Raw genomic sequence first — 19,972 nt, 5'->3', positions numbered from 1 at the left:
CATTTTAGTTCTCTTGGCTGTGTCACTTGAAGTACACAATGTGGAGTAAGACTTGGTGGGAATTTCTGTGTGATTGTTATCAATGAGTTTGATTCACCTCTTAGTGTTGCTCTATGAATAAACTCACAATATGAATGTGCCATGTATCTATATATTTATGTCTATCTATCTATATATATATAGCACTAGTAGATTGAGATGATTTTTTTTAACCCTGAGGTCTTTGATCCTGAGGCTTATCTCCTTAACCATGGGCTGGTGAGGCTGTAAGAATGAACGTGTTCCTCTCAGGCATGCTGGCCAAGCTGAAGCAAATTCCTCTTTAGTGTTGGTTTTGAATTTGCATCACAGTCTCTGGACTTACTCAGGGTGCCAGCATTTTAAATCCTGGTCTTTTCTGGGCACATTGTCTTCCTTTATGAAAGTTTTTGAACACTTTTCTATGATGCATATATTCTTCATCAGATAAATGGATTTGCTCATGAACGTGGAGCCTCTTCAGGCAAGCCTTAAGGAAGTGTTTAAAGAGAACAGCTTATCTGTTTACATAGCTTGTAAGCAAAGGATAAAATGAAACATTATCTTACAAATAATTTCATTAGTAAATCTATGGGGTTTTGTAGCTCTAATAAAAAAAAGCAGGCTTGTGCAACCTGATTGCTAACCCAGAATGTTGTCACAGTATAGGAATTCAAGTTTTAGCAACACTAGGGTACTTTGTACCCAGCACACACTCACTGGAAGGGAAAGGTGAGTGTTACAAGAAGCATTTCTCATCCCTCTGCTTCAATTTATTAGTAGCTCCTATGGGAACATTTGCTGAAGCACTCTGCTGGTCCCGCTGTCAGGTTTCCATGGGAGGAATTGCTCATTTTGCTTAGAACAACTCCAGGCTCACTAGGTGTGTGTGATTGTCAAGGGATGAACATGCAGAGGAAGCAGCCATTGCTTCATTCACAAAATGATGGGCTGTGAGCTGACTGCTGCTGCTGCTAAGGAGCAAGACCTTAGGGTTATCAGGGGGGATTCCATGGAAGCTTCATCTTAATGCTTAAGAGGAGTCAAAAACCCCAAGTCCAGTCTTAAATCTCAGAGGAAGAAAATAGAGAATGAAACAAATACAGTGTCCTTTTTAAAACTGTAGTTTGTCAAAATTTGGAAGAATTTGCTCAGTTCTACTTTTTCTTTCCCTTTTGACCTCCATCCCAAAATCTTAAGAAAGCATATATTAGGACTGGAAGAGTTTCAGAGAGGAAAAACAATATGGTTGTTTATGGAATGGGGCTCAGGAGGTGTCATTGCAACCTCCCAGTCAGAGTGGGGTCAACTTTGGGATCAGACCACATTGCTCGTGGCTTTTCCAGTTTGGTTTTGAAAACCATTAAGGCTGGAGACTGCACAGCCTCTCTCAGGTGCCTGTTCCATTTTACTTCATGATAAATTTCTCCCTTGGTTCTTCTACCAAAAAAAAAAAAAAAAAAAGCCCCCAAAGCAAAAAGCCACTCAATGTCTAATATCCTAGAGGAGAAATGCAAACACTTTGGAAAGGCTAATCCAGGCAATTGAATTTACAGCATTATTTGATGTGATAAGCCAGGGACTTGGTAACTGTATTGCTTTAGCAAACCATGTTGCTAACCCAGCCACTTCCCTCAGGTGAATTGCCTGGTTCTTACAGGAGGTACAGCTCTGACATTTCCCCCCCAACTCTTCATTACTGCAGTTTTTGTTTCCTTCACAGGTCCCACCTACCTTTACTGTCAGATGTGAAACAGATTAAAAGATTTAGTTAAGTTCAAAGATGTTTTTCTCAACTGAGATTTAGCTTAGATGATTTTCATTTCTGTTACAGACCTGAAGAATGGTAGCCCAAAGGCTTTTCTGGTTTTTGTGCCTGGGATTTTTTTCTAACTAGAATATTATGGTCTAATAAGATTTGATCTCTTCCTGCAAATGCTGAATTGCTGATGTCCTTAGGCCATCACAGCTACAGTGTGGCACATCTGCCATAAACACATTGACCTCTTTTGGAAAGGGACTTTACTTGGTGCTGCATGGTCCTATTACAGAGCTGCATAGAATATACTCCATATGTATGTATTTTAAACAGTTTTCTGCTGAGTGTCACAGAATGGACTTGACCTTTTATCAGAAAGACACGCTACTACAAGAGGCTTTTCCAGATTGTTTTCCAAAGAAAGACATTCTCTGCAGATTTGAGACCTTTGTAAGAAGATGATGCTCATTTGAAAAACTGCCTTTTGTAGCAAATACCTCTTCAGTTCATAGAGAACCATAATGTTTTGGGGGTACCTTCACTTTCTAAAAAACTTGGAACTAGTTGATCTTTAAGATTTCCTTTCAATCCAAGTCATTCCATTCTAAACCACTGCTTTTCAAGTAGCCCCTTCACCTCTGTACACTATTCTAATGAGTACATGACTGAGTAGGCTAGACAGTCAATTTGCAAAGAGATTAAGTGCATTGGTCTTGCAGAATAGCTCTCAGAATCGAACCTGATTGTCCTGAATTCCCTGGCCCTTGCTGTGAGTTTAGCAGGGGCTGTGCCATGTCCTGCTCTAGTGGCTGGGGCTGGCCATTGGCCTTGCACCCTTCTAAACACTGGGTCTTGTAGAGCAGATGCCCTTGGAGTGACTGGCCAAGAGCTGAGGCTGTCCAGCCAGTGGGATATTGTGGTGCAGGTGTTTGTGATACTGTATGTGAGGACACCATCTGGGTATGCATTTAATGAGTCTGGGGTGTCTCTTTAAGGAGTGACTTCTAACAGTCCTCTTCTTGAAGTTCCTGAGTAACACTGGCCAAAATGCCCTCTGTGTCTGCTGCATTATTGAAGTACATGGGAATGGATGTGCTCTCCTGTTCTATGTAGGGGATTTGAAAGCCCAAGGGTTTATGCTGCAATGTAGCTTTCACACCAGTGAGCTCAGGCTCAGGTCACTTATTTATCTATCCTTTTTTGTCTCCTCTTTCGGATCAACACTCTGGTCAGCATTGTTGGCATGCTTTATTTTAAACTACCTGGCCTCACCTTCCCAGGAGCTCAGAATAGCTTGGCTTAAACCTCCGCTGCTGGAGGTTGAGGCAGTGAGAGAGATCCCTGGCTGTATTTCCGATTCAAAGTAGGAGCAGACAGATTTCATCTGTAATTCAGAGGACAGGGAGAAACATCAGTTTGTCTGTTCCAGAGGTGGCAATTTGGAGATCTCTGCTGGTTTCTCTCTCATCCCATACTCAGAGCCACAGTGTGTCTTTCTCCACTTAAAGCAAGAAGAAACAAGGCACTTCTGATGCTTTTGTCCCCAGAAAAGCCTGTACAATTTTGCTTTCAGCTCCTTTTGTAGTTTCTGGTATGGAGGAGACAGACCACAATGCATTCATATGGGAAATTTTAACCTTGCAGCAGATTCCTGGCCTTATTTAATCTTGCAGTATAGATGTTAGATACAGCAGGGGATTGAGTTTTGCTTCTAGTTCCAAGTCATACGTGTCCTGATTAATAACAGGGAGGAATCCTCTTAGAAGAATTTCTTTTCATAGCAGTGGAGGTTTGTGGTTGGTGTGATTTACATCAGTGTCCTGTTTCAGCTTGCCTGCCTGATGGTTTAGGTCTGTCCCTTAAAACTGAGGGAAGTCTGCAGTTCAGTAGAAATGCAGTGCATCTATAGCATCTTTGTGAAGACTTTTCTGTCCTGTCACCTGTAGCATTAGAAGTTTTCCTTTTAAGCTTTTGATGGTGTGGTTCTTGTATTTTTGGCAATCTAGTCTATTCTTCATGTTTCTGTGGAAATAATCTTTTTTTGGTAGGAATTGCCTCAGCTAGAAGAATTGAAATCATTCAAGCATTTATAGCATACTCTCTTGATTCTTTAAGATGACTTTTAGAGCTCTGGATAGATTTTTAAATAAGGGTGAAAAGTAGCACCACCACTCCCCAGCACTGCCTCTGCATTTTGTGTCCTAAAGCACGAGTGCTGCAGCTGAAGCAGCTCTGGATGCACTGGCTGTTAGGGGACCTGCACCTGTCTTTATTTGCAGGATGAGACTTTTCACAGGGAGCACCTTGTTTGTTTCTATGACCAATACAGTCCAAAGGACTGTTGGAATCCAAGAACCTTCTCAGATAAACATGATGATGGTATGAAACGTGTCATAGTCTTTTTTTGATCGGGATTAATTCAGAAAGACCTCAGGCATTACCATTCTTCCACTTAACATGAACTTAGAACACAAGGCCTCTTGAGGGGCTGGTGCCTTGGAGAGGCAAGTCCTTCAGTCTTACTCAATGGAGGTTAAAAAGCTTCTTCCACCTTCCCTGGGAAATGGGGTATTTATTTCTCTAAATGCCTCATGGTGTGAATGCGCATACAGGTCATTGTTTCCAGGTGGTGTGTTAGGCAGAGTTACTGACTTTAGGCCTTCTACTGCCTTTATTTCTTTGTGAACTGCATCCCATCAACTTGGGGAATGTTAATGGAAAATGTCGAGCCACTTTCACTTTTTTTTTGGTAGTGTGTGAATTAATTTTCACTGTATTACTTGATTTTACTAATGTGGGTCACTTTTATTTTCTTCACGATAATTTTAAAGACATGAAAGGAAAAGTATTGTGTAGCTAATTTGTTACCAAATCCTGAATTGTCATAATTTTTAGTTTAATTGCAGTCAAGGTGAGTATTTTGTTTCCTGTTTGCATTCATTTAAGCCTTAAAGCAACAGGTAAGGTATGTGACCATCAATATGGCCATTTTTGGTTGTTGCTTCTGTGGCATGTTCTGGAACTTCTGAATTTCCTAATGCTGGTGTATATAAACCCTCAGCTTTTGTTATCACAGATTGGAAAAATCATCAGTAATTTCTGTTTTCATTTGGCACCTCAGTCCATTTTGACACCACACCAGCCCAACTGTCCTGGGTTTCAGAGTGAAATCATAAATGCAACTGCTGCAGCCTCTCAGCTCCAAGCAGCACCTTCTTGGTGTGTGATTAAAAAGCCTCAAGCATTCTTATCTTGTCATGCTGCTTTATCCCTCCCTTTGGGAGTCCTAATTCACCCACTTCAGGGGGGGAACTTTCTGGCTGAAAGCTGTACAGTGGTGTGCAATAATCACAATTGTTGCTCCTGTTAGGATTCAGAGTTTCTGTGTTTCCTGTGCTTTCCTGTGATGAGCATTTGGTGGATCCACAGGATCAGACCTGCTACAAATGCACTCTGATCTTACGAAACATCTCATTTTACAGCTGTCAGTGATAGTCTGACAGGTTTACTGGGGCCACACTCATCCTCAGCAGGGCTGTTTCTGTGTGGAAGCTTGTCACGGTGTAAGAGAATGGGGCTTTTTGTGTTTTGCAGAAGGATCACCCTTTCCTGTGAGTGCATGCATCTCCTTTCTGGAATGCACAGTTACCTGTGTCTGGCATCCTCAATTCCAAATGTAATTTTTAGATTTGTGGCTTTTGCAACTCCATTTCCAAGAGCACCCTGCCTTTGGAGATATGGCACCGATACTCTGTATCATGAATGAGTCTTCTCTGTGTTTCTACGGATGTCCCAGTCCTTCCTTTTCCTTCACTTGCTCCGGTGGTGGTGGAGGATGTCTCCATCCTGGGACAGAATCATAGAATACCAGGTTGGAAGAGACTGCACAGATCATTTGGTTCAGCCTTGTCTAGCAAAAGCACGATCTAGAAAAGATGCCCTAGCACCCTGTCCAGCTGAATCGGAAGTGTCCAGTGTTGAGGAACCCCTGGGGGGATTATTCCAGTTGGCTGATGGGTCTCTTTGGTCTTTCTGAAGTAGGATTTCCTACTGAACTTTGTGCTCAGAGGCAGGAACCTGTATGAATCTCAAACCTGTCAACATGGCCTGCAGAGTTTCTTGCTGTAGATTCGGAGATATTGTGTGCAAATAATGTTTGCAGCTGCATTGTAATGTTGTGTGTTAATGACTGAGGGAATGCCACGTGCCTTGTGCTTGCAAAACTTCAGTGCACCAGAGAGTTGCTGGAGGACCTAGATGTGGCTTGCTTTCATATTCACACTCTGGAGTGAGACTGAGCTTGGGCTTCCTGCCAGATGCCTGCTGGGTGGAAGTGCTGAGGGGTGGTTGCCCTTTTGCTAGTGCCTTTCCACCTGAAGACCACGTTAATCCTTGCCTAGCTCAGAAAGTTCACATTTTGGATTATTTTCAGTTTTGAGTGGAGCATCTTGTCTACTTGTTTTGTCTCTAGAGGCAGGATTCAATACAGATCCTGCATCTGGATTTGGCTACCCCCAGCTTGGATACAGAATGGCTTTTGTTAGATGCAAGACTTGTTTTCTCCACTCTGAGAGATGTTCTCATTGTCAAAAGAAAATGTACACCAGAGAGAAATTTTATTTGAGTAGACTCAGTAATATATCTGGTGTTAGTTCAGGGCCAGGATATTGAAAAGAAGAACCTGGCTTTGAAGAATCTGGCTTTGTCCAGTAATTTGTCAGAAGTACATCTGTCAGTTATTTCTGTACCTCTTCTGAGGGCTCAGTGATGATCTCACCCTTCCAATTCAAACTAGGAGCCTTGGTCAAAGCACCTCCCTTTTCCCAGGATACCTGACAAAGGGAATTTGAAATGGGCATTTATATGCCTAGTGATTACACATTTTGAGCCTGTGTCCGTAGTCCTCATACTCAGGTACTCAAACAGATGGCTTTTCTCATTGCTTTCATTAACAAGGTAGCTTTGGATATGTGCATTTCACATCCATCTCTTACTTCCTTTCCCTTCATCCTCGCAGCATTTCCTTTTCAATTACATGTTGAGAAAAACTGAGTGTAGAGGGGGCTTGCATTAGCTTCTGTGGAGGGCATCAGTTTGCATTCAAGCTTTCATTTAGCAGTCCTTGCAGCTAGGTGAAGTGCTTACTGTCTCCCAGATGGAATAAGTGCATGGATTATATAGCTCAAAAGAGTCAATTTACTTCTAGTTCTTTCCCATTTTAATAAATAGTGATTATGTGTCTATTTTGAACTCAGTAGAACTTAAACATTTCATATGTTGATAATATTCTTGCTGTTACAGGCAGCTTTGCACATATTTAAAAATTCATTGAGGGAGATACTCTTTTGATCCAAAGTGCAAATGTTATCCAAAAAACTTCACAGAGATTGTACCTTTATTTTAAGCTTTCCAGCTTGCATTTCTATGCAAGTCCTTAAATGAATATTTGCAAGAGGCAGTTGCACTCTACCTTGCCCTTTGCTTTGGCCCTCTGGCCCCACCCCTTTTAAGGCAGTGATCCCTCTTAAAGCACGGGGAAAGCTGGACTGCAGGGCTGTCTTCTACCAGCTCTCTGCTAGAAATTAGATCCCTTACCTCTGCAGTAAAGTTCTCAAAGTGTCTGCACTGGAGTATGCAACCGAAAAGGTTGACTTTGTGTTCTTTACTGAAAGCTTTAGCAGAAACTCAGCTGACAGGGTACTCGAGTAAACGGTGCCATGGGGATACTGTCCTAAATGTAGTCTTTGATTTGCTTGTGTGTTGTTTTCTTTAACATAATTCCTCAAAATAGCTTCATTGTTCTGTGGAAAACAGCAGATTTTGCTTTTGTCTGCCTCACAGTAGGGAGAAATAATAGAATATGGAAGTAAGAAATCTGATGTTATTTTCCCCAGAACTCTCTTTGTTTCTGTTTCACAAGTGACCTAAATTCAGAGCAAACTGTTCAGTAGGTGAGCCTTTACAGGTGGTGTCTATACCACCTGATTAAAACCTTGAAGAACCTAGAGAAAATTTACATTAAATAATTTAGACTCAAAGGGAAAATGCTTTAACTCATAAAAATTTGAAGCAAGAGGCTGTTATGGTGATTTACTAAATCTGGCTGTACAAATTTGGTGATTTGTGTTGAAGAGCTGACTGTGTACACAGTTTCTTATAAAAGTTACATGAAAATGAAAATACAGAAAATGAATGTTAATATGGCAAATGTATTTTCAGTAATTTTCTGTCTTAGATCATTAGTTAGGATCACCAGTTATTCTCAATGTCTGTGTTGTGTAAGACTCATACGGGGACTGACACAAACCACTACTCCAGCACTGAGAGTTCACCACTACTTACCTTGGCATGGCAGTGGCTTTTAAATAGTCCCTCAACAGCTACTGATAAATAAAGTTATATGTACCTGACTGGATAAAGCCCTGAGCAGCCTGGTTGAGTTTCATAGCTGAGCCTGCTTTGAGCAGGAGGTCAGGCTGGAGATGCCTTCCAGCCTGGCTCATCCCGTGGTCCTTGTGGGTATAACTGTGTGTGAGGGTGTAACCATGTCATGTTTATGGATCATTTCTAAAGAAACGCTGGGTGGTTTCAGATGTAGCTATAATAAACTTTCACTCTGCTGGTTTTCTTTGCCCAGTCTGCCACTAAGAAACCCCGGAAGTCTCCAGCGGACAAGGGGCGTGCCGACGCCGGAGCTCGAGGAGCCACTCGTGGGAGAGCCAATGGCCACCCGCAGCAGAACGGAGAAGGGGACCCTGTCACTTTGTTTGAGGTGGTTAAGCTGGGAAAGAGTGCTATGCAGGTAAAATGTCTCCTTGTGTTCCCCCTCACAATTCCGTGTATCCTGACTGCAGTCCAGTCTAAGCTGTGCTTTTGTAAACGGGTGTTTTCTCATGACTGCATTGGTCCCACAGACTGTGTATGATAAAGTACAGGACTGAGTGGGCTCTGATTGAGGGCTGTAGTGTATCCTTCTGAAGAACAACAGATCTGGCAGAAGGTCACGTGTTTCAAATTCTCCATTATTTTGTTCATTACTCCTAAGTTAAAAATATATGTTGGTATTAAGCAGTTCGTTAAAGAATATCCTGTAGCAAGTTTTATATGGGGAAAAAGTGTATGAAAATAAGGATGGATCCAAGCCTTCTTTGTTCTCTTCTTTTTCCAAGAATACCTGCTCACACAAGCAGTTTGGAGCCCTTTGCACTGGAACTTGTATTCCTGCTGTCCCCATCAGGGCAACAGATGAAGGCTAAACTATTTGCCTAGACTTTCCCTGAGTCTGAGGGAAAACATGGATACATCCTGAAGGCAAATTTTTCATTGTAAAATAAATAAGATGGTTCTAGTTGCCTCTAGAAATGTTTCTTACCCCCTTATGTTTTGATCAGGTTAGAGGTCTGTACAGGATGTATGGGGCCAGGTGAGTGTCACCTCAGGACGCTGCACAGAGGATTGGTTTGGACAGTGTTGGGGGTTTTAGTAAGCTGCTGTGCTGCAGCTCTTGGTTTTGGTACTCAAAGGAGAAACAGTGGGCCCAAAACACTCTTCAGCCCATGCAGTCCAAAGCCAACAGTCATTCCTGCTCTCAAGGATTGTTTAAGCAAACCTGCTTTACTTTGCGTTTCAACAACACAGGACTTAGGCAGTATCAGTTTGTTTTGGTGCTAACATGAGAAAATTACAAATTAGGGGAATTAGGTGCCAAGTCCCATTCTCAATATTACTTTAGTGTAGCTAAAAGCTAAGTCTCTTTAAATCCCAGAGGAATCAAGTATTGCAAATGAATGAAAGTTGTTGAAAATTTTCTGTCTCGAATCTGTGGAAAGTCTGAGATGTAATTTTAAAGAAGTAATACACAGAAAGGAAATGAGAATTTTTGTTCTGCATAGTTGCTGTGTTTACACTTATTCAGGATTGACCCTTCTTATCTAGTAGGTGAAGACAGAACAAATTTACTCCTAACAAAGCTACAGATTCCTTGTGCCTTTTTTTCCTACAACAAAGCTTCCAACTTTGTTTGGTTTTCAGCACTTTTTCAAATTTTGTTTTTGGCAGGAATTGAGGAAACATCTGGAGCCTATTTTCTGGTTTTACTGTGGTGCAGAACATACAATATACTTTATGTAGTATAGTTGACTTAGAGTTATTGGTATTTGCAGAAGCCAAACAGAAAGGAATGGGTGATTGCTTTGATATTTGATAACTCTGCGTGTGTGTGTGTGTGTGAAGTTGACTTTGATACATTTTCTCTGTTTCAAAAGAGATGCTGACACAAGTCTTCTGCAGATTAAATACAAACAAAAAATTGGCTGCATGTTTGCATTAAGAAACCTTTGGAATTCAGATACAAAGGAATTGTTTTGAGAAGTGGAGAATTTGCGTGTGTGGGTGGATGTGTGTCTGTGTATTCCCATTTACATACCTGTGTCCACAAATCACATATGCACAGACACACACATGCTCCACATGTGCCCAGCCTGCAGGCAGGAGGAAAAGTGCACAGCACAGTCTAAGCAGGGGAGAGATTACACACAAATAGTAAAGGAATAGGGAAGGCCTGGGATGCAAACAGGCATAAATGACTTGAGCCTTAGTTTCAAGAGCATGCATCGCTCTTGGGCACCTTTGAAAAACTTACCGTTGGTAAAAATATTTTTAAAAATTAAAGAAGCCCTATTGTAGGAAAGAGAATGCAATTAAAATGTGATTTAATACTTTTAACTTGCACTTTTGGACAATAATCCTGTGTGAAACCAGGGTTCTGTAAACGAGACTTATACTTCTCTTTATACTTGTATTTTTCCATAATAGCTTAGGGGTTTTGATGTAACAATTAGGAATGCTTGGCATTTTTGTTTTTCATAGTTTTGAAGCAGGTTTTTTTGTGTCATTTTAGCAATTTTGTCAGTATTGCAGTTTTCAAACAAGTGCCATATATTTGTATTTGGCTGAACATATTATTTCTCAGTATTCAGTTCTTTCCCTGTACTATGAACATACTTATTTTCTAGTGCTCCTAAGTTTGCTTCCAGCAATGAAAACCCAGGAAAATTCAATTAATATGTTCTGACATTACATGGAAATCATGTGCTTTCATTTCTGATCTATCTGCTCCTGCTGTTGGCTCTCAGAATTTTTTTTAGTTGTTCGATTTTTCTGGCTTTGTGATGCCAGTTCATGAAAGTCTGTAGCTGAATTCAATTTTCACTTCTTTTAAGCTTCTCTATTTTGCTTCTCACAGCAGGATTCATTTACTACTTTTCTTCAGGCTTGTTGCAGGTTTCTTCTTCCAGGGAAATAAAATCAGTTTAATTTTTTGTGTTTCAAGTATACATAACTCCAGGGCTGCTCTTTGCATAAAATCTTTGCCTCTGTCATGAGGTGCTGCTTGTGTCTTGTTTGAACTCTGTAAATCTCTTTGATGCTCACGTTAAGTTGGTATTCATTTGCTCTGTAACCTTTTGTACAGTTAGTGCTTCAGGAGTTGTTCTGTCAGCAGCTCTCTGTGTATGAAGTGTGACATGACCTGCTGCTCATGCTTTCTGCAGGTACATTTTCAAGTGTTACTCCATTAAGACTGTTCATAGAACTTCTTTAGACTCTGAGGTTTTTATGTTCATAGTCAAACATGATACTCTTCTGCTTTTTGTCATTTTTCTCTTCCATATACTTATTTTTTAGTTGTATTTTTATGGTGACAGCTATATCCTCTGCATTTCCCGACTCTGAACTTCCATAGGCAGAATGGTCTCTATCAGCATTTCTCATGTGCTCAGCTGCCCAGTGGTGGGAATGAAGGCTCGGGTGAGCTTCTGCTCTTCCAGCTGAGCCACCCAGGCAGAGACTGACTGGTAGCTAAAATGTTCAGGCATCTCTGCATTGGTCTCTGACCCTGCTGTTAAGATGACAGGGAGCTAAAGAGCTTGTGATGAGATCAGATTTTGTTTAGGGTTCAGACTGCAAATTTCTCCTGAGTTAGTTATGACCAGTTATCTGTAATGAAGTTTGTGCTGCTGTTGGTCAAACCAGACATGGAAGTTCTGCTTTCTTGTCTGCAAAGGGGGTTTGTTCCTCCAGAACATCAGAGAGAATGGATTGTCAGTAATTTTAGGAGGTGTTCAGTACCCAAACATGAACAGATCTATGCCTTGATGACTCTCCAATATTCCATTCATTACCAGTCACCCTTAATTGGTGTTAGCAGTTCACTACAGGGCAGAGGCTGATTTTGAGGAAAAAAAATTTTTCATAATTGCTGCCTCTGCTTATGCTCAGCTAATAAAAGGTAATCTTGCTGTTGATTAGACATAGTTCAGAATAAATATGGCTCCATTATATGCCAGCAGGCATTTTAAGATAAGTATCCAAGTATCGAGTGTGCTGAAATGGAATTTTTCATTGTGCCACCAGTGCTTCCTTGTCTTTCCAGAAATCAGGGATGTTCCTCACTGTTCTTACATGCACATGGGGATTTGTGACCTTGGAGGTTCCCTCCCAGTCTGAGTAAAGCTGTATTTGTAGCATACAAGGCTTTCTCAAGGCTTACCCTGCCTTGAGAAGTCCATCTCTGGCAGCAGCTCAGACTTACTCCTGGCTGGAGTGACTGTTTAACCATATCTACCGTATGCAGGAGGAATTACATGTGTTTCTACATAGATGCTTGAGCTTAAGAACATCAGAGCAGCTGTAACTGGATTGCACCAAAAATCCAACAGCCTATCTCTGACAGTGGCAGTTAAGAAAGAGAATAAGGTGGCAAAAATGAATTTTGGGGATTCTCCCTACCTCTGACTGTTCTCAGCTCAGGGTCAATGTGGTGTCAGTGGCCTTAATGGCTCTCTCTTCCCTGAGTTTCTTTTCTCCCTCTAGAAGTGTTTTTTGCTGGATCACATCTCTGTGACTCCCTCAGCTATTTCTGAAAGTGAAGGTCTTTGAAGATTAATAATATACAGACATACATTAAGTATTACCCATGCTTTTTGTGTTAAAGGCATGTTACTGTATTTTAACTGCTGTATCCTCCAGCTTGAAGGATGGATAATAACTTAGGGTTTCCCCAGATTGTCTCAGAAACTCCTTAGGAGTTTGAGTATGCAGTCTCTAAAGTTTACTGGGCAAAATGACTGCATCTATTATTAACATTTAAACTAGCATTTTCACTTTGCTAGGCAGATTCTGTAGCCCAATCTTGCTTTGCTTTTGATTGTATGCTACTGAATTAAAAGAAAAAAACCAAAACTGTGTACATGTTTTTATAGTTGTTACATTGGGAACAATTTAGCCACCGAACAAAGCATTAATTAATTAGAGGAGTATCCCTTAATACCAAATGAATTTTTCTGCAGTCATCACACAAGGCTTCTTTTCCCTTGTGATTTAATAAGATGTGAGATGATTTTGCTGTTAATGTGAACACAAGTGCCAGTAGTGCAGTGTGTGAAAACATTTGTACCTGAAAATATTCGTTAGACTTGAAGGCAGAGAAGTCTTTTGCTCTCTAGAATGCTGATGTTTTTCTGGGGTGATCTGTGAGCCCTTTACAAACTGTGCTAGCACAGGAATACGAATCATGTGTTTTAATGAATTGATGGGTCTCTTACTGGAATAACTCCATTTTGTTTCAGCACTCCTCTAAGTATCTTTTCATTCTCGTGTTCATGAGCAGTTTTGGTGCTTTGTAGCATCATTCATGCCCGTGATTGGCTTGGCTTAAACAGACACAGCTGCTTGGAAACCGTGTGACATGTCACCTGTGAGAGATGAGCACCTGCAAAAGTTCTGTACCACCTTAGAAAATCTTGGTGAGAGCTTTGTATGGTGCACCCACCTTTCCTGAGCACTCAGGTGAGCAACTGCTGCCCTGAGTAGTGTGGATCTGCTGGGCAAGAGTACCCAGCCTCAGGAGTTCCTGTGATTTGAGTCCATTTGAAAGCAGAATTTTCCCAGTACCTTTTACACACTCAGTGTAATGCCAGTTAACCTGTACCATTCTAAGATTCTCCTAAGAGAAGAAATATTTCTTCTTTTGGTAGCGTTTTTTCTCCCAAATGGTTCAGTGTAACATGTTACACTGATTTCCCTGTGTAGTGATATTTAATACCCAGCCTACTGCATAGAAATGTGTATTTACACAAAATGCCAAACAGATAATCCTATATGGAGAGTATAAATCCCTTAGTTTTATTGGGAAGAAGTACTTCTAGGACTGTATTCCTTTCCTCTCTGTGCTTCAGAAAAGAAAAAGTTATGTAGGTAGACACTGCATAAAACAAATTTTCCCATCTTTGCTTACTGTTACCTTAACGTGAGATTTTTGGGGGTTTTTTTAAAGAAAATTATTTTGGCTTATCAGGAAGTGCATAATAGGTGTTAGCAAAGTATGAACTCTTTCATAATTTGAAATTATTATCCTTAGAGAAAAATAATAAAATGCATGTCCTCAAGCTGCAGTTCATTTTTGTTATCCTGATATGAGGTTTTCACTGGGTGTATATTAGACTTACTGCCTGCAGTTTGGAATGCAGCCAGGCACTCATCCTGGAGTGTGCTGCCCCATCTAAATTGCACATACTTTCACACATTAGGAACTACCTTCTCTCCAGCAGCCATCTGTGTAATTACTTCAGTTTGCACAAAATTTGTCCTTAAAAGGCTTCTATTCTTTTTTTTTAAAAAGCCAACCTGAACAGATTGACTTAAAAAAATTTATGCAGTGTTTTAAGTCTCTCACTACTTGCCTTTGTTTCCCTGGGTTCTTATTTTTAGTGTACTAAATTCTTCCCACTATCTGTTAAAGTGTATTTTCTACTTTTATCTTCTATTTGAGGTTGCTCTTTATACAAGTTATTGAAATATTTAATTTCACTGTGCATTCCTTTTTTGATCAGTTTCAAATTTCATTTGAGTAACTTTGGGGTTTTGGCAGAAGTTGTTAGTGTAAGCTTTGATTTTTTGCATTTTTTCCTACCTCGATGTAAACATGTTGCACACCCATTCTAGAGTAATTTTTTTCTTTCATTTTCACTGTAAATGAAGCATGTCCATGATCAGTTGTATGAAATGGCAAATTATTTGGCAAGTTCTTTATACTCGATTTGCCTTGGTTTACAGTTGACTCAGATCTTCCATTTTAGCTTGCACTTTGTGTATGGTGTCATTTGTTTTCACTTTTGTTTGTAGCACTGTTGCCAGATTGTTACTTAATTGAAACTGTGAAATAGCTTTTTTTGAAGTCAACTTTCATTAATATTTAGAGGGACTGTGCTAATTTACATGAGCTGGCAAGGTGTCCTCTGCTGTCAGTCCCTCTGGTTCCTCCAACAGTTAATGCTCCTCAATTCTCTCACGCTGAAGGAATATGAAATGGATTCATAGCTGCAAAGTCTAGAGGAGGAAATAAGATCACTAGCTTCATTATTTCATTCATTGCATCAGACTTGCTTTTACTGGCAACCCCGAGCTGCTGTTCCTCTTCAGTACCATTAAAACGCTTCTGGTTTATCTTTTAGCAGACTTTGAGATGTGAAGGTCAATATTTCTCCAAGTTGATTGATTTGAAGTTGTTTACTCAGACTGTGCATCTATTCTGCTACTTGCTTGACTTTATTTAGGCTTCATATTTCTGTAGGGTTGCTTACCTGGCATATTCTTCAAATTATGCTCCATGGTAGCTCTTAAAACAGACTCATCAGAGAGTTCATTTCTGTGAGATTCTCTTGGAAACTGTTGCAGGCTTTGGAAAGTCTTTGTACTGACACTGTGTTTGTACCTTACATCATCTGCCATTTGCAGGAAACCTTGATTTTTTTACTAAGTTCTCATAAGAATAGAAGCAATTTCATAATAAAAAAAAATGGTTGAGTCTCATTTTTGTAACATACCTGTATGGACTTGGTGACTGACCCAGAGATGTGGTACATGTATGTGTCTGTGTATATGTATATAACATGTGTGTGTATGTGTCTAGATGTGTCCTGACAGCAGGGAGTGGAGGAGGGTTGTTGGTGTTACTGGAGTTACCTGGAGGTTTTATCTGTGTAACTGAGCTTGTTGCCAAGTATGTGTGTGCCTTGAAGCTGGTGAATCCCAAAAGCATGGATGTGCTGCCCCTGGGCAGGCTGCAGCACATGTCCTATAGATCCTGTGCCTCCCCAGAATGCTGAATTTATTGTGTGTTTCATGCACAGCATGTAAGTGCACATTTCCACACAGTAAATCCATGCTCCCCACTGCATCTGAAGGTAAAAACATCTGGAAGCAGATGGGTACCACTGGAGCAGCTTCTGCAGTCTTTGGTGCCTTCTTTCCTCAGTGTTTTGTGGAAGTGAGCAAGGAGACTTGTGGGGATGAATTCTGCGGGATGGAACCTGCTTGTAGCTACCTCCTTTCCAAAAGGGCCACCTGGTCCTTGCCTTCTGTCACCACATGTGCCTTCAAGGTGTTAAATGATCTGTGCTTGGGACAGGTGACAGGGAGGGGCAAGAGCAAAAGGTATCTGGGCAAGATGAGCAAATGTGGGTCATTTCCCTGAGTTTGCTCTTGGATTATGTATGAGAAGCTCTTGAAAAAGTGGGATCTGGATGGAGGTGGCCAGCAAGATAAAATCGTCTTGGAGGGTTTGCTGTAACCTGGGGCCTGTTGGTTAGAAATCCTTGTTTTTAATAGGAGTCCTTCTCTCTATGCATATTTATGCAAAAGAATTCAATTTTTTGGCAAGGATTGCATGTTGCACCATTTGCTACACTGCTGTCTGTGGTTTGATTTCTTTTTTGCTTGTATTCAACCTTTTTTCCTGGTATTTGGATTACTGCTGTTTTGTCTTGGTTCAGTTGATACTTGTCTCTCTTTTGGGTCTGATGTATGTAATTTTTATTTTTTCATCTAGTGTTTTCAGTTTTTATAGCTCTTTTCTGTTACATCAAAAGTCAACAGTTTGATTAAGTTCCAACTGTTGTAGCATATGTAGTCTGGCTTCATTATCTCCTGTTGCCTTAAACTGTAATCTCGAAGAAAATTCGGCATCAAGCTTGCCAAGTGTACACGAGGGGCTGAGCGTGTGGGTGTTATTTTGGGACACTGATTTTTAGGGCTTAGTGAATGCAGTTTGAGTGGCTCTGTGCTGATGCTGGCAGGTCAGGTGCCTGTATGTGACTTGTCAGCCACAGCCCCTCAGGCAGTGGGGCTCTCTTGGGGTGAACACAAGCACTGTGCAGCAAAAGCTCTCTCAGCTGTCCTCACGTACCTGCTCAGGGCAGGAGTTACACCCACAGCTCACCGAGCGCTGGCCGCACGTGTGTCACACACACTGCTGAGTGTGAAGGCACTGAGGGCATGTCAGCTGAGATAAAATGAACCCTACCCACAAATTCACCTTTTACTTACAGCTTTGTCAGTTCTCTGGGAGGTCCAGACAGTCTTTGCCTGCAATCCCTCTTGAGAACCTTCGCTCTGATTTTTCTGCTTTTCTTATCTACTGCTGCCACGGAAGACTCTGCATTGCCTCAAGTCTGGTCCCCAAGTCTAGAGATGAGCCACTTGTCTTTATTTTTCTCTAAATTGCACAATGGCTCTGGGTTGAAAATGCAAGTGGCACACTGGTAGGACAGAGTGGGCCCCCAGTGCCCAAGGACACAGCGTGTCCCACACAATTCTTTTTGTACGAGAGACAGAAAATAGAAGTGAGAGGAGCTGCACTGATGCTGCAGTTTGAGGTAGCGCTGCAAAAATCAAATAAATGTTTAAAGGAAACAGAAGCAACATTTAAAGGTATTCATTCCTTCAAGTTTCTTCCCTTGGCTCCCCCTTTTCTTAAGTCCAGTGGGTTCATTGGCAGTATATATAGCACAGTCCAGGAGAAGTTGCAGTGGTATGGCTGAAGGGGCAGTGTGTTGTAGCAACAAACAGGAGTAAGACTGAACGTGGGAGGGAATTTCTTGGGCCAGCCTTATTTCCAGGGGGAGTGTTTTCTGTGAAACTCAGCAGTGCATAATGAACAGATGCTGGGGAGCTAGTTATTAACACTCAGGAGAAGCAGCTGAGATTTCCCAGGCTCAAAGAAGAATGTAGTAGACTTCAGAAACTGTCAAGAGATGTGTGATGAGAGGGGGGAAGGATAAAGATAGGGCATTATTTCTGGGCAAGCCACATGGCACAGAGTAGGATTGTTCTACCTGGAAAGAGGTGACCAGACGGAAATATGGAAAATGCAGACAGGGGCTTGGGGTTTGTTTTTTCTTGTTTCATAAGAATTGGGTCACATCAAATAGATCTAACAGTTGGCAAGTTTAAACCACAATTATAGTTTTATTTTGCAGTGAATAATTAACCCTTGCACACTGCTGCAAGATGATGTCAATATAAAGCTAGTTTAGACAGACACATCCATGAGAGAGGAAATTTTCTGGGGTCTTAAGGGTCTTGGAGAGTAACTCAGAAATATCAGTGTATTCTTGCCCTTTTCTTATGCTTTTCACTACATGTATAAGCCCTGTTGGGCAGGTGAACCTGTTGTCTGACCCAGCACAGCTGCTATTTTCTTTAGTGTAAAAAACAGCTGCTGGAAATTGCATGTTGTTCTGATATCTACAGTAGTAGAGCTGTTCAAACAAATCTCCTAAATTGGTAGTACACCAACAGCCTGGTCATTAAGCTCTGTCAATATTTGGTGTAGTAAATACTTTCTACATTTGGCTACATTTGGTTTATGTGCCCTGGAGAATTTTGCTGATTGATTGAAATGATTGATACTTCCAGGAACAGGTCTGAGTTTGTGATAAAATAACACTGAGATAACATTCTAGATAACTGGTTTTGTGCTGCTGCTTTGTGTTTCCTCAACTTGTTTAAAGCTTAGCTTAGAGGCCAAGAGTTGCTTTCTAATTTCTTCTAAGTAGCAGATGGACCCCTTTGTAAAATTGCTTCTCCTACTGGGTGTGTGTGTGTGTGTGGGGAGGCAAAACTTGTGCAAACTGAGTTTCCTGGCAAATTGGATGTTTCAAGATTCATGCTGGTTGTTGGATAACATGGTAGTACTGCTAGTCTGCTCCTGGCTCGAGGGTGAGTGTGGTGATGTGTGCAGTGCTTTGGCTCAGTTCAGAGCTCTGTGTGTCTCTGGTACATACACAACTGGTTTGCTGCTCCCTTTTCCTCATACACCCGCCAAAGGCCCACTGGTAGTCTTGGGAGTTTGCACTTGGATAAACTGGAAATTGCAGAGGGATTTTTCAAGATGCCTCCTTACAGCTACTAATTAAGAAAAAGGCAGATTTTTCTAAGAGATCAAATTGTTTGGATTTTTTGTCTTTCCTATTGATTCCTTTTCAGCACAGTAGAAGCCATTGTGTGGGCATGGTGGGTGCTGGTATATGTGTGTGGTTTTTTAAAATTAGTTTTATAGAAATTCTTTGTAGACCTGAACTGTCCAGAATAAACTAATCCATTTGCAAGGTGTACTCTGATAACATAATCAAGCTTTCCCTAACGAATGCTGTTGCATGTGCAGAACAGAAAGGTTTGGTTTTTTCCTCACAAAATAAGTAAAGCATAATATTTGATTACATTAAATATACACAATTCCTTACCTATAGTGTTTAGGTAGCTGAGGAGCTTGGAATATCAGAGATGATAAAAATATCTCCTGTCTGCCTGTAGTTCTGAGGGTAGTTTAAAACTGGCTGATCCTGTCCTTTCCTATCCTGTGATCCAGGTGGCTTACAAACACCCTAAGTCCAGCTTCTGTGTCTTATTTTATTTACTATGTTTATTTACTATTTACTATTTTATTTACTATGTATTCCTCATTATATTTTGTCTTCCTGAACTATTTACAGTGTTCCTGAGTGACTGATGTACTACTTTGGCCTTTATAAATACTGAGATGTTCACTACGCAATGTAAAATCAGTGTTTATCCCAAAGTATTTCTGGTCATTCTGAATGGAGTAACAGTGTCTGGTTTTTTCAACACAATTTTAAAACTGAAAAAATACTCTAAGTAGTTTTGAGGAATTACAGTAATTTCAATTTGAACTTGTGTTTATATAATATAATACCAGAAAATGATGCATATAGTTCTGCTCTCTAAGAATATTTGTTCTGTCTCCACCTTGAGAGAAGGTGCATAGATTTCTGAATTTGTACACATGTATAATTATGCAAAATAAATGCTCAATTATGAAATTATATTCTGAAAAGA

General features: G+C 40.7%; 1 protein-coding gene across 4 annotated transcripts in view; it reads left to right on the top strand.

The window, feature by feature from the left end:
• STAG1 (stromal antigen 1) overlaps window positions 1–19,972 on the top strand; it is a 173,074-nt gene that overhangs the window by 46,593 nt on the left and 106,509 nt on the right. For 3 of the 4 annotated variants that reach the window (XM_042024746.1, XM_042024745.1, XM_042024747.1), the window contains exon 4: window positions 8,400–8,579. In XM_042024746.1, coding sequence (XP_041880680.1) covers window positions 8,400–8,579 — 180 coding nt within the window. The remainder of the gene's footprint in view (window positions 1–8,399; window positions 8,580–19,972) is intronic. The other variant, XM_042024748.1, reaches the window with a different exon arrangement.

The sequence above is a fragment of the Corvus kubaryi genome, unplaced genomic scaffold, assembly GCF_017639235.1.
Source record: "Corvus kubaryi isolate FWS band 111438036 unplaced genomic scaffold, C.kubaryi_AGA036_p1.0 37264, whole genome shotgun sequence".
NCBI classification, from domain to species: Eukaryota; Metazoa; Chordata; class Aves; order Passeriformes; family Corvidae; genus Corvus; species Corvus kubaryi.
The sequence above is the reverse complement of the archived record's forward strand: the minus strand, read 5'-3'. Positions and strand labels throughout refer to the sequence as shown.